The 15,394-nt window shown below is 39.5% G+C and overlaps 1 protein-coding gene across 1 annotated transcript in view; it reads right to left on the reverse strand.

Moving 5' to 3' along the window:
• Window positions 1-3,202: 3,202 nt before the first annotated feature.
• Window positions 3,203-15,394, reverse strand: part of LOC149286497 (WD repeat and FYVE domain-containing protein 2-like) — a 31,779-nt gene continuing 19,587 nt past the window's right edge. Inside the window, exons 4-12 of the mRNA XM_089493983.1 lie at window positions 11,772-11,826; window positions 10,802-10,952; window positions 9,689-9,801; window positions 8,969-9,095; window positions 7,786-7,891; window positions 7,111-7,212; window positions 6,501-6,631; window positions 5,718-5,826; window positions 3,203-3,232 (exon numbers count right to left, since the gene is read on the reverse strand). Of these exons, the coding sequence (XP_089350109.1) occupies window positions 3,203-3,232; window positions 5,718-5,826; window positions 6,501-6,631; window positions 7,111-7,212; window positions 7,786-7,891; window positions 8,969-9,095; window positions 9,689-9,801; window positions 10,802-10,952; window positions 11,772-11,826 (924 nt within the window). The remainder of the gene's footprint in view (window positions 3,233-5,717; window positions 5,827-6,500; window positions 6,632-7,110; window positions 7,213-7,785; window positions 7,892-8,968; window positions 9,096-9,688; window positions 9,802-10,801; window positions 10,953-11,771; window positions 11,827-15,394) is intronic.

Consider the following 15,394-nt stretch of genomic DNA (forward strand, 5'->3'; position numbering starts at 1 on the left):
ATATATATATATATATCCCCCAACACAAAACCGGAAAGGAGTCAAATGTTCAGTCAAATTATCACGATCTAACACTAATTAAGCTGTTTTATACACACACACACACACACACACACAGTACATCTTCTCTGTTAACCCTTTCAGATGAAAGCAGGATGCCCAACATCCATGGCTTCCAAAATAAGTGGAAACTACTAAGGAATACATGTATAGAAGCAGGAAAGGGATACTCCCCAATTTACTATGCCTAATACAGGGCGGCCCCAGTGAGGGGTTCAGTATGATACATGGTTACAACTCTTCAGCAAACTGCTATATGGTCCGTGTTGTGTGCATTAAAATAGCAAAGCGACTGCTTAAATGATCTTGAATGAGGTTGAATGTTTAACCAGTATGGTGCGTAAAGAACTAGATGCAGTGCGGTTTATTTAATAAATGTATGGTTTGTGGTAAAATGGTAAATGCTCATCTCATAGAATTAATTACCGGTAAGGTGGTCTCCTTGATGCCGCGTGACAGAATATGGGCAGCCTCTGACATTATACCTGTTTGTCGCCGTTTTCAACCTTTTTTCCACGTTATACCTATTGTCAGAACATTACGGGATTGCCAGAGCAGCCAATTAAAACAGGACACTTCAGCAGACACAGGGGTTATATATAAGATACAGATTAAGACAGGGCTTGACAAACCCCTGGTGCCAGGTCACCATGGTGACTATAAATCACTTCCTGGAGCCCAGGAAGCTGAGAAGCTGCTCCCTCCTGCTTGGCTATGGGGGTGTGTGTGTGGGGGATGTGAACGTGTTATCCATCTCGCACGCAGTGCAGACAGGTCTCTACGAGGTAAGAGGGAAAGCGCTGTATGCGTGTGTGTATGTATAGTGTTACAGTCAGTGTCTTTATACTTTACGGTGTTAGAGTTAATGTGTATGTGTGCATGTGCGCGTTGGTGGATGTTGTTGGATAGTGTGTGCATGTGTATAAGAGTGTGGTGTTAGTGTGTGCAAGCGCATGATGTGTGTCATTAGTGTGAGTATGTCAGTATATAGTGTTACACTGTATTGTAGTGTTACATGGTGTTGGCATGCATGTGAATGAGCATACGACTTTAGCATGTGTGATCAATTAACTTGATTTGCTAGAAATTGAATGTATTAATCTTATTAAATTGTTTTCACTAATTTATCAATTCTTTATTAAAATTGATCATTTATATATATTTGCCAAATATTTTATGTATTGATCAATACTTTCCATCTTACTATCATTTATTACATATATTCTTCAAGATATCGTTATTATCTTTGGAACCTGACATGTTTCCTAATTACAATTCATATTATTGTTTTTATATTAAGGGGAATTAAGATGGCGGAGCATCACTTAGGAAGGGAGATATGACCAAAACTTTAAATATATATGAAAATAAAACTCATGATCCGGAAACAAAAAAAGTCTCGCCCGTAATATTGCCGGGAATGCTTGTCATGAGACACCTAAGCAGTTGTTTGATTTGTTGCTACAGAAACAGACTATAAAACAAAATTTTTTAAGTGAAACAGCACATTTAAACTCTCGCATTATCTTCGGCCACCCTCCAGAACTGCAATCCAAAACACGATACTTGGATCTGCTTGTGATAAAATATGAAACTTTGCATACACTCAGATGTAATTGGAACCAAAGCTACCAAAAGATAGAGACTCTAATTTACGGGTCTATATATGGAACTATATAATTCTCTTTTTTTCTGGGACTATGCCAGGCGTCTCGAGCTCCAGGACACTCGAGGGTGGCAAACAGATCATGAGATTTTTCATATCTTGGCTTATACCAAGTGGACTAATCAATTATCACTTATTTTGCCTGCGTTGCCTCTACTCAAGGTGGCAGCCCAAGTTTAATAACTAATAGGGGGTTGGAGTTTGCAGGTGAGCTGAAACAATTCTCATGAGCTTCTTCTGCAAGAGGAGCCGAGCCGCTCCTTCATAAAACTTAGTTAGAGTCTTTCTTTTTTCACCGAATGCAAGAAAAACTGATATTGTAAACCAAGAGCAAATTTTAAAAGGAAAGAGTCTTTATTTCGAGCCGATACCTTTCATTCCGCCACAATATAGACATGTCAAGTTACACATGTTTTGGAGAACTCTGTTCATTCAGTTCCCAAAAGCGTATGTAACTTTAAATCTTCTTCTATAATGGTCCAATAAAAGGTATCCAATTCAACTAAAGACTATTAATCTAATGCAAAGTGAAGAATTTCAGCTCACTGCTACCCAACGTCAAACACTTTAGTGAATATAGTCTGCTTTCTTATAATTTGGAAAGATAAAATTCACCCTCTGTTATGTGCGCATTTTAAAGTGTCCTGGTGTTAGAAAGCACTAGAAATTATTATAAAGCTATGTTTTCACACATGGAACCGTTAGCAAAAAAAAAAAAAAAAAGTAATTTAGAGATAACCCACAAAAGGTGAAAAGAACATTATATAAGAGTTAAAAGAGAAAGAAACAGGTCAATGTGCAGCTTTTGGGATTCAAATACTGACCATCTGAAATCTCTCATCCTTATTGGTATGAGTACAGTCCTCAGTATTAATAACCAAGGACTAGATTTTAAAAGATCACCCCATGGATTAAGTGAGAATTACATTTTTAGGTGATTGCTGGGAGTTTAGGACTCATCTGCATTGGAACGGCCAACTCTGCTGCCTGTCAACGCTCAATGTTATCTCTATGAAGGCACGGCTGATGTTCAAAAAAGGACTTCAATGGAGAAGAGTGCCCTAGAGGTTCAATGGACAGTCAGAATTAAACCTGAACACCACCTCAAAGAACAGCGGGTATGCTAGATATTTACATTACGTGAAACGCATACCCTTTCTGAATTCTAACCTCCAAATATTTCAAAGCACTGCAAACCAGGAGGATGTGTTATATGACATAGCCTTACTTAAATACCACTTGCACCGGTTTCCAAACATGATTCGGGTTGGAGTTAAAAAGGAAAGTGCTTCTCGCTTGAGAAGACGTACTAAAAAAGGGGGTTAACCCCAGTTACGCCTCCAGAGAGTAGCAAAACACTTCTGCTTTTTGTCCTCTTTCTCCGTAGGTCTTTGTGGTCTAGTGTGTAGAGCAGCAATGGTCAGAGGTTCAACTGCTGGAGGGCCACACTTCACACACCTATGGTTTAGAGTACCATCAGGAGACAACCGGTGACATATCCCATAGCTGTAAAACAAAATCCCACAGCAATCGTTAACCTCGGCGTTGGAGGCATCAACTCTGCTGGACATCTGCAGGAATTTTTGGGATAATGAAGTTAAGAGATTCTGCTCACAGACAGTTTATTTGGTATAGTAACTAGTGGACCTGTCATCTGAAAAATATATATTAGTTAGTAAAATATAGAAACTGCCTATATTTAGATTAAGTATTTGAAAATGCTTATTTCTTTTAACCCCTTAAGGACAATGGGCAGTCCCAAAACACATTGAAAACAATGCATTTTGAGCCTGTACATGTACGGGCTTGTCATTAAGGGGTTAACTAAAAAAAACGTATTATGTACTATGGTTGCAGAGCATAATAGTTAGCAGCACCACCTTCTCCTGAACGTTCATTTAGTCGCTAAGTAACTTTAAACTGGTCAGCGGGGGGACTTTATTAACATGTCCATTCTAACACCTGAATAGCATCAAACAATAATAATAAGTGGAATTTCAGGATAACAAGTGTGGGTGTGGAACTTACCAGAATGTCCATTGTTGGTAAGCTGGACTTTATGGGGACATGCCCTACTTTAACCTAGTATCTAACATCCAATATGTAGAAATATCTGCTAGAGTCAAACTAAAAAGTAACGACCACTCCAGTGAAAACTTCTAGACTTTGCATATGTTGAGAAACTGTAAAACTGTAAGCGCCACCGGGTCACTCAAACTAAGGCTAGCACTCCGCACTATAAAGCGGTCCTTAAAAATGGTCAGCAACCAGGTGTTACGCTGAGGAAAAACAAGCATGATTACTCTTACTGGCTACCACTGGCATCCTGACCAAGAGAGAATTATATAAAGTACCGTGTTAATTATCTGTCGAATTGCACATTATTTTTCATACTAAATGTGTGTTTAGGGATCATTTTCAATAGTGAGTTAGTGGGAACTTAATCACCAGAAGTCCGACAAGGAAGGTTTTTTGTTTTTTTTGAAGGGCCGACAAGGAAGCTTAACCCCTTCAATCCCCTATAGACGCACCGGGACGTCCAAAAAACGCCTATTAAGAAACCCCTATGGACGTCCCGGTACGTCCAGCCCTGTCGTTTGACAGTCTGGACTCCCCACTGACAGCAGAAGCCGGCATCGCCGGGTTTCTGCTGCCCGATCTCCCGTAACAGCTTCCGGCATGAAAGCCGGTAAGCTGTTACATTGCAAACTGCCCGATCGCGCAGTTTCAAACGCGCAATCGGGCATTCCCTTCTGGGTTGCGTCACTGCTGATGTAACCCGGAAGGTCATCGGAGGCACAGAGACGCTGCGATCTCTTTGCAGGTCTGTGAAGACCTGCATAGAGATCACAGTGTGATCGGTGCAGGGGGATCGCGGGGAGGGGAGTGAGAAACCATGTCTCTCACCCCCCCTCCCGTCCTGAAACAGAAAAGCTGAAAAAAATGTTAATTCATTTAAAAAATAATATTAAAAAAATCATTAAAATAATATAAATAATACAAAAAAAATTTATAATGTGAGCTGTGATGTCATTTTGACATCACTGCCATGTTCAGGAGATCCCTAGGAGGACCTCTAACCATTTCTGTGTAAAAAAAAAAAATATATAAAAAATACAAAAAAAAATGTAAAAAAAAATAAAAAATATATATATATAAAAAAAAAGATTATAAAAAAAAAAAAAAATTATTAAAAAACCTTACTTCCCATTGCCCTAGCATAACAGCTAGCCAGTATAACCCTCCGGCCCCCGTTCACAACCCCCAAACCCGTTAAGCCATAGGCATAAAAATTATACAAAATTGTACACCTTATAGTATGCTCCCTGGTGCTGGGAAAGTCTGGAAAATCTATATAAATTAGGTATTTCTGAAATCAGGACACCTGAATTGATAAACTTGGAGGGGATTTTCCATCACTTTACCTAATTTTGTGAGGATTCAGAGGGAAAATGTAAAAAAAAATTTTTTTTTCTAATCTTCGCTAGCTTTTACTAAATTTCTCATTCTAAATTTTCAGCTAATCATCCAACTATGGTATCAAAAGAAAGCTCTATCTCTCCTTGAAAAAAACAATATATAGTTTACATGGGTACACAATTCACAGGAAAGGAGAATAATCGCTAAACCGACATACCCCAAAAATGGCAAAATTGCTCCGGGCTTTGAGGTACCAAAAACCCCTGGGATTGAAGGGGTTAAGCACCAAGAATAGTTTTGATGGCATTGTATACAACATACCTAATGTGAGCGAGTTTTTAAAAGTCATCTCGTTGACTGAGCTATACATTTTACGGGGCCAGCGTAGCCCCTCTCGCTGAGAAATATGCCAGGAATGACAGGTAGTTGAAACCACAACTCTCCTGACAACTCCCTTTTTAGTGAATTAACCACAAACGCACATTGGCTCTGGATATATAGATTATGGCTTCATTTCTGGCCTTATAAGGGCTCAAAGTGGAGACATCATCTGCAGGAAACTTCTACTAACCTTTAAAATCTTGTCCGTCCCCGACGTCAATAACCACACTCTTGTGGCATCAAAGTGCACGTGGATTATATTGTGCTTGCTGTTATGGAACGAGGCCGTGGGAGCGCGTCTAAAAGAAAGAATAAAGCCTTTTTTCTGCATTTTTCTGTGTTTGTGACAAACCAACGGAAAGTAGTCGTTTTAATATGTAAAAACCACAAAAATGCTGTAATTGCCCATAATCCAAAAACAGAAAGTTCCAAGATAATGTCCACCACTGAATAAAAACTTGAGAACTTAAAACCAATGGATTGGAGGGTAGTCTATGGCAATAACTAAAACATGATTTAATTTTAATGTAAAAAAAAAAAAAAAAAAAAAAGGTCCGAGCTGTGAATCCCTACCCGACACGAGGCTTCCCCACACCACCATTTCTTTTAGTTGTATTTGTTCCGTAACTACATAGAAAACACTTTTATACATTAAAATAAACATAAAGCTTCACTTTTTGTGCATAGGCTACCCAATCAATAGGCAAGGCTTAGTAGTTTGGGTTCATGCCGGGTCGTAGCCAATTAGAAGTCATTTACTTGGTTCCAGTTGAACATGATCTTTAACTAGATTAGATGTATGCAGCTCTGTATGTTCTGCTCAAGGAGGTTTTTCCCCCATGAAATGCCCTCTTTGAACACATGAAGAAGTCTTCTTAGATGCCGATGTTCCTCCCACCTCCTCCCAAACTCCCCACACATTCTAGAAGGAATAGCGGTCATGCCGATGATTAACACGCGTGCTGTGACTTACTGCTCATCTGTTATTGTCTCGTGACAGCTGTCACACACGCGAACTTCAAATTCAAAGCCCATCAGTGGAATGGAAGACCTCTTGGAGCTGCATTTACCGCACACAGCTTTGCCGCATTTCCTGCAGTGATGCTGAAAAAAAAAACAACACAGGGCAGTTGGGGATTAAGAGAGGTTTTGGGGAACAAAAGTACTGATTCTTGTCAGGAAGAGAATACAAGACTATGAGAGCCAGTCCCACCATACAGGTAAACTGGGTGCAGCACGTAGAGAACGTGACAGAGGGGGCTGATCTTATATTTGGCTGGCAAGGAAGCATCTTGTGACTATATCCTCAGTTTGCTGGCCACGAAACCAGCAATATACCATTTGCGCCACGGGTATGCCATGTTTGAAAACCAGGCTGGAGCAGCTTAGCAGCTCTCTGTACAAACTCTCACTACGAAGACGACATAGGAAGAGTTCAACTCTTTTAAACATCAAATTAAAAAAATGCAGATTAATTTCCCATCTTGATATGATCAAAAAAAGATATTTAAGCATCTTAGATTTAGAGAAAGGTGCTGTGGGCAAAAAAACGTGGATTTGTTTGTAATGATAAATCCAGATACCTGTCTGAGGCCAATCTTTTTGCTGTCCCACATCTGCTTGAAATTCCAAAAGAAAGGCTGGTCACACTTCTGGCAGGAGTCACTGTCCAACCACTCGGGAGTCTGGACAACAAGAGATCAAGCTATGTGAAAACAGATTTAGGAAGACCTAAGACTCAATCAATTAAAGGACTATTTTGTAAAATCATAATTGGCCATCAAGGATAAATGATAGTAGTATGGCCTCTAAAAAGGACTCTAGTTCAAAGTTTTAAAAGTGGTCTTACTATCATTTGATTTGATCCTTCCACACGCTCTGTATGACCAAGCCATCATATGCACATTAATGCATATGGCAGCTGTGTGTTATGTATTATCTGTATGGACAGATTCAGAGTTCTGACGCTGCAGCTTCTTCTTAAGCGTGTATTCTTCATTGGCAGGGGTGTATTGGCTCAAAACATATTTATAGGAGTCTGAGCAACAATCTACATGGGGCTTTCTATCCTGCTGGGACACACAATAAATTTAAAGATCACGCATACAAAAGTATGATGCAACAAACTTAATGGCTATTAATTGCTTTGCTGTAAAACACGAATGAACACGTTCAAGAAATCCTTCTGTGTAGAATAAAATATATATATATAGCCGGCACACAAATAATAACTCAGTCAAATGCAATAAGGATTTTACCTCTTGTCTTTCAATATCCATGTTCCAGACTACTATCCCACCATCGGCACTGCATGAGATGAGCTGACGAGATTGGTGAGCGTAGGAGATTGACTGGATTTTATCACTGTGACAGAGGCAAATAATTCAGATTAGCCCAAAAAGAGATGTATAAAACAGATCCAGAGAACTAGGAGAGCTAGACAAGCCACGAAAATACTCACATGGCAAACTTCAGGAATGGAGCCCTCTAGTGGACATTTAAACATATTACTACACCCACCGTCCAGCTTATAGGGGGATAATTACACATATCTGTCAAAACTACTTAGACTAATTTGAATATTAATTTCCTGTCCTCTTCAAGGACTTAACAAAAGGAGGGGGTAATCATGCATATACTGTGAACAGGAGGCAAAAGATGACTGTCCCCAATAGTATTTATATTGTAATATTGAAGACAAGTGGCACCATGAAAGCACCATGTGCAGGAGTCGTTCCTTGTTCTAGAACATTTGAGGAGTTGTTATATATTTACACACACACACACATTTTATTTGTTATTTATTTTCTCTGCGTCATTATACGATCATGTAATTTTTACAGAATCTGCATTGTCCAGTAAAGAGACCATCCGTGTTTCTTTGACAGATCATCGCGTAGAATGAACTTGAGAATAATCACACAAAGCACGATGATGCAAAATACCCCCCACGCCGTTACTAGAAAGAGAACCTTGGCTATTTGCACGGCGTAACAAAAGAAAGGTGTCTGATTTGTTCCTAAGCAACTTCTAATGATGTCATAGCGTTTCCCTGTGGAACCATGAACAGATGATTTCATACAGATGAACTCCTTATCTATTTTCCCAACACTACTGTAACCTGTAGGCTTCTTATTGCTTATATTCACAATATCGGTGATTGGTTTTTGTCCTAATTATGTGTCCTGACATAGTACGTCGTACAAAAGGCATATTACCAGCTGGCAATGTGTCATTGTAGATGGTGATTCCCATTCACTAAAGCCCGTGAGGCTCCTATGCTCTTATACAAAGCTCCATGTTCAATATGGACATCACACATATTTAACACAGTTTAAAACTTGTGTACGATGAAAAAGAACTATTGTTCTTTTTGAAAACATGAAACAAAAGATATATACGGTATATGTGTCTACACAAGACAAATAAGAAGCAACCTACTGGTGTCCTTGAAGTTCTAGGGCAGTCCCTTTGCGTCCACCAATGTCCCACATGATAATGGAATGGTCAGAACTTCCAGAAAATAAAAGTCTCTGCATCGGGTCCCAACACAATGCGCTGACACCAGCTAAAAAAAGAAATAACCAAGTTACAGAACATTACTGAAAGGCTTGTCATGTTTGGTGTTATTGAAGGATTTATATATTAGCATCGTAGGGTTTTTTTTTTTAAGATTTTTTTTGTAGACAGATATCAAATCCTTTAAAAAGCCACCAAATGTTAAAAATATCTTTGTAACTGAATTTTTAAGTAGTGCTTGGAAAGGAGATCACACAAAAATTTAAAGAAGGCAATCAAAAGTGCATATGACGACTGGTGTGTCCCTTAAAAATAGCCTTCGTTGCTATAGTAACTCAAGCCCGATGTCTGCATGGCTACTATACTCAAAAAGGACTGCAGTTGCCACCCCCTGCCCACCATATCTGACGAGCCAACTTACACTCGCTGGAGAGCGCCACAAGGTGGCTATGTAGGAATTGCATCAGAGGTCGCAGACATGCTGTAATACATGACAGCGCCCAAACATCGAGACTGTCCCCCGTACACCACAATGCTTGGGAGGTATAGTTATTGGACGTCCCCTTTATTATCCTACAAACCGTGGAATCCCCAAGTACATATGTGAATGTTTTAAAAAGCCAGTGGATATTTCACGCTCACCTGTATGTCCCTTGAAAGTGGTGATGAGGCTACAGTTGTCTTGTTCAAGTTTTAGAATTGTCACTTGTCCGGAATGATCCCCAACAAACACATGTTTGGTCTCCACATCAAATCTATCAGGCTCAGGTCAAGGGGTATTAACGACCTGACAATTACACACGATTTTAATGACTGTTTCTTTCTTCACTTGGTAAACACTTCTTTAAATGTGCGTTCTCTGCCTTCCGACCCCCTTCCCTGATCTCCTTCAGCCATAACTCCTCTCATTTACCTACAAATGCTCTCTCCATTATTTATTGCCTTACATAGCACCATCACATGCCACACCGCTGTACAAGTAACATCTCATCTAGTATGTCCTGTAATATTTCAAGTCTTTCGCATTGCCCCCAGTGTCTGTGTCACATGATAATCAATAGCGCATCTTAACAATTAATAATTTCCAGGTAGGGCTTTGGCATTCAACAGTACTAGAAATTAAGAACGGTAACTAATATTGTATTTATGTATATTTAGCAGCGTAGGTGGAACAGCAACTTTAAGTGTAACCATAAAGCACCCAAAACTATTTTTTATAAACGCATATATCATAATATATATATATATATATATATATATATATATATATATATATATATATATAAAATGACATTATGTAGGGCCGCCTCGGAGAAACTTGCCAGTGTTTGCCCTTTCAATGGGCATCTTCATCTAGTGAGCGGACCTCATTGTCAATGACAAACTACATTCACCGTAAGCATAAGAATTTCGATACAAATATTAGCAAGGCGTACGGGGCACAAAGACAAACAAAAGTGGTAATTGTGTATGGTGGCTTGTCCGGGAAGGTTTATTTTCTTTCCTATTTTTGCTAGGCTGTTTTCAGGGCTTTCTTGTGTTTGCTCAGTAAGGACAACGTCTTCTATTTCGTACACTGAACAGAGTAAACAGCAGAGATCTACAAACTTTGCCTGGAGAACAGAACACTGTGCAGGACAAACAGCGCCAGGTCTTCCGTTTAACCTTTCCATCACCAAGTAACTGTGCACGCACCAGACGTACGGAAATAGGACTCTCCGTTCACCACGACGTAGTAACGCCCGCGAAGGATACTGTAGACACGAAGCACAAGCGGAAGTGCGGTAGTTCCCCAGGCGCTCCCCGCTCTCCGAGCAGTGCCACGTGAAGAGCTTGTCCTGACCCGTGCTCAGCACCCATTCCATTTGCAGGACGAATAGGACCATGGTAACGCGGCTCTGGTGTGCTGTACAAAGACGGACGAGCGAGAGGACAGACAGCGTTTAAAAGGCATTACCAACCTGCGTAAAGATTCTATAGGAAAAGGCAAAGCCACGTTTATATCCCGGGTCCCCGGAAGCATCACTGAGAATACACGCTCCATGCGGACCCCCCCCCGTCATTATCAATAAGTAGATCTCTATCAGTTAACTCCATAGGACCTAGACATGGGAGGAAAAGCAACACCTTAACTTACATCCATGTTCTGGCCGGCCCTTGGGTTTTTGGCATCCTCGGAACACTATGCCTCTGGCAACTATGACTAGCGCTTCGAAGCCTTCCCTTTCCACATTTTATAACATCCACACCTCGGTATCCTTTCGCTCATCTTTCCTGCCCCCTGCTCTCAGATATCCACGTTAACCCCTCACCAGTTTCATGACCCCTTCTCTTTCTATCTCCTTTCCTTGACAGCTGCATGTTTTATTTCAAGTAAAAAAGCCTTTTGAACAAGTGAAACGCGTTGTATGAGAAAGTGAGGACTTTTTGGAAGCTATTTATGAAATAAGGACTTTTAAGGTTTTTTTTAAATAAAATTTCTCTGTTTGAGACTTTTTCTCTTTTAGTAATGGCCCCTTCTCTCTCTTATGTATACTTTCCTCTCTGGTTTTAATACTACTCTTTCTATTGGTTGATTCTCATTAAATAAAAATGTATATATCTATATAATTTCAAAACTTCAGAGTATGTTATCACATTTCTGAGAGATCTTAGGTGCCCAGAAGCTTATATAAGCGGTTTACGGGTCCCAAATGGGTTAATTGTCATCAATATTGTTTCTTACCAAGATATGTCTTTACTGGATTCATTTTGTTGTAATCTTCAGATAAAATAAATTCCTGGAAGAGATTTAAAAAAGGTATAGTATTATATATACACAATTATATAAGTTAGAAATATTTTGCATAGCTGTTCCTCGATTAACCCCTTAAGGACCACGGCTGTATAACACTTTTTGAAGTTTTGTTGAAGTTATGGTACTCACAGAATTTATATATATTAAACTATTTCTGAATTACATGCAGTCAACGTATGGATCAGTCTAACAGGAGGGGCTACTTCCACAGCTCCCCCACTTAATTTTCGCCCACTCCATTATTAATGATGAGAATGATATATGAACCAATTCTATGCTATACGAGATCGGCTTCTGAAAAGGGATCATCTACCGCCAACAAACAGATTGAAGACATGGATTCTAGTTGATCACAAAAAACATGATTGAATTGCTGCATATATTAATCATACACTAGATTTTTTCCTCAATCCCTACGCCTAAATCACAGTATAAAAGTCAATAAAACCATGGGTACAATAAATAGCCAAACACAACAATGAAGCAAATAATCAGACTCGCCTAGTAAATTCATGATTCTTTTGTATAAATTTAAGATGTGTATTATAGTTGACTGAATAGCTTTATATGATAATCATACATCCCTACACCTTTTGTGCTTGGACACCGTTGTCCTTCAGGGGTACAAGACGTTGTGGGACTTTGAAGGGCACAATAACCTTGAGAAAAGCAACTTGTTTCCCAAAAACACTGGGGAATCCCAAAGGGTATCTTGTCTCCTTCCCCAGGAACTCTTCTGCTTTCCTGTAAGCACCGGTGTGTAATTCTATTGTTTTCAGTATAATTGGATATCTATAAATTACGTTAAATTTGGATAGCATGCCATGTTTGATTTATATACATGGGCAATTGGGCAAGGCGACCCCTGGAATCATGCATCCGCCGTCTGACGTTATCTATTCATTACATAATGTGCCCTCCAATGCTTTATTTAACACTAAAAAACAGAGAAATAAATCAAGCCTGTGTTAAAAGGACTGCATATTGTGGGATATTTGATTTGGATGGACATAAAGCTATAAAAAAATAGACAGAACAAGCACAACACAAATTAGTCCACATTACACAAAAACGAGCAACAAAAATAGGCTAATTGGCCCTTAATTACTGTGAGGTTGGGGTTGTTTAGTAGCTAAGTTTGGATATAAACTGCGAATTCCAGGCCCAGACACTATCCAAAAAATAACGTACCCTAGCATTTAACCCTTTTTATTTCCACAAATCCAGACGCATTTCTTCACCATGCAGGCCGGGACATATGTTGAACTTCGCTATTCATTATGAATAATCCAATACGCCATTATGAATTAGGTCGGCACTGGAAACTTACTAAAATCCTACGTGCAGCAATCGCTGACTGTGTTGGACCTTCATAACGTAATGTGAAGTCAAAAATGTTCCTCTTAGGGCTACTTACTAGGGCGTTTAATGAAGAGACGCATATTTCAATGAGACACTCCAATGTTCTTTTTGAGGTTAGTAAATTATTCCAATTTCGTGGCCACCAAGTGTCTTGCCATCTCTTATATTCTTCATAACCCAAATAACCCACATGAAGAGCTGGTCCATATTATATACATTTACATAAAACATGACATTTAATAATTCTGTATGGGAACTGCTGGACGTTGGGACACTTTGTCCAAATGACTAGACAGGATACTCAAATTCCTTTATTTTTAAACATGTCTCTACTTAGATTTACACCACCGCCAATCCTTACATGCCTTCACCTCGGTGTCCTCAGAATACTTTCCCTTCATCAGCATGCCACTTTATTTGGCAACTACAGACCTCTAACTCGTTCGTGTTGACATCATTAGCTAAAGACGGTAAAAAGAGGACACCTTGAGACAGCGATACCGTATTTAGCCCTGTATAGAGACAAAGTCCTTCAGCATGGCAGTATTTGACACAAAAACATTCTTTAGAACTTCAGATGTTGAAAATGTGGTATATGATAAGGTGTGTCAGAAAAAATATATATATTTAACAAGAAAAGCAAAAAAGGTTCTTCGTAAAAAAGAAAGTCATTATGGAATTTAGTGAAACATTCTGCAAGTGGTATAGCGCACCTTTCCCAGGAGTCCTGCACCAGTTATGTAACAAGTTCAATTGGGAGGAAGCTTGGGCTTTCAACTCGATCAATTGGTTGTGCCAGGGGCATTCCTGGTAGAATTCCCCTGCAATTAGGTTTCAGCTGGCATGACATAATACACTTGTTTTAAGGGATGTAGTTAGCGGGTATGACTTTATCACAATGTCTTAGATGCAGTTGTGACCTGTCGATGGGGGTTTATAAAACATTTTGAAGAGCATGTCCCTCACCTTCTGTCTCATTCCCCGCTCAACCTCCTAATGCACGTTCAGCTCACAAGAGCGAGGCCCTCTTCTCCTTGGTGTGTTCACGTTACTGTACACGGTTTACTCAGTCCTGATGTTAATTTTATATTCTCTACTACAGTAATGGTGCCAAGGAACCTGCCAGTACTCTGAGTAAAATGTAATGCTATTTACTATGCAATAAGTGCATTGGGAGGCTAGCAACCACAATATATATGCGCCACATTATAGATCATCTAAATACTGCACGTATATTGTAATAAAATTAAAAAATAATAAATCACATGACTAGCTAGAATCTAAGATTTATGCCAAAACGTGCCCTGTGAATTTGTTTCGGAATGGAGAATCTTAAATTCTTTGTTTTTTTTCCTACGTTTAATTTTTTTTTTTTTTTACCCATCAATATGGTTAACAAGGATCCGTGTTACCTTCCCCAGGGAGCAATGCAATGGATACCTAGGGCTCGACAAGTCCCAGGCGCCAGGTCACCATGACGACTGAGAATTTTGTCCTGGCGCCTTGGTCAGAGGCATCCAACGGCCGGCCCGTCGGACTTCAATGTGCGGCCCTTGTGAGCAGGGCGGGAATGGCCCTGCTCACGGTGCCGCACGGTTTGTGGAAGCCGGCCGTCTAATAAAATTAAAGTGGCCGGCGTGTACACCCGGCGGTCTTACCACCTCACCCCGAAGCCCCACCATGTGAACGTTGGTCTGCCGGCGAAAATGTAAATAATAAAAAAAAAAAAAAAAATATTGAGGAAAGTGACCTATATTTAAGGGAGAGGAGGGGAATTCCCTTGGGACATCATTGATTTTTGTTGTTGAAAATAAAACTTTATTAGTTTTAAACAAAATCCTGGCTCCTAACTTTTTTTTTTAGCTGGTTCCTAGATTCAAAACAAATTTGTCACACCCTGAACTAGACCTTAACCAAGTTGAGGGAATATTTTGACTCCTGGCTTCACTATGGATTATTTTATTCACCCCGTGACTTGCTCCTGCAAAAGGGTTCAAACATATACACATTATAATTATATTTAATTTATATATATATATATTTATTTATTTTTTTTACATACTATTTCCGGAACCAGGTTATGTTGCGTAGTTCCAACACTCCAATTATTCAGAGATCGTCACAAATGATATTTTACTCCATTCACACGATGCTTTTTCTTTGCATTTGACGTAACACATAAATCTTTA

Source organism: Sceloporus occidentalis, unplaced genomic scaffold, assembly GCF_023333645.1.
Source record: "Sceloporus occidentalis isolate IW3139 unplaced genomic scaffold, rSceOcc1.0.p SCAF_68, whole genome shotgun sequence".
Taxonomy (NCBI): domain Eukaryota; kingdom Metazoa; phylum Chordata; class Lepidosauria; order Squamata; family Phrynosomatidae; genus Sceloporus; species Sceloporus occidentalis.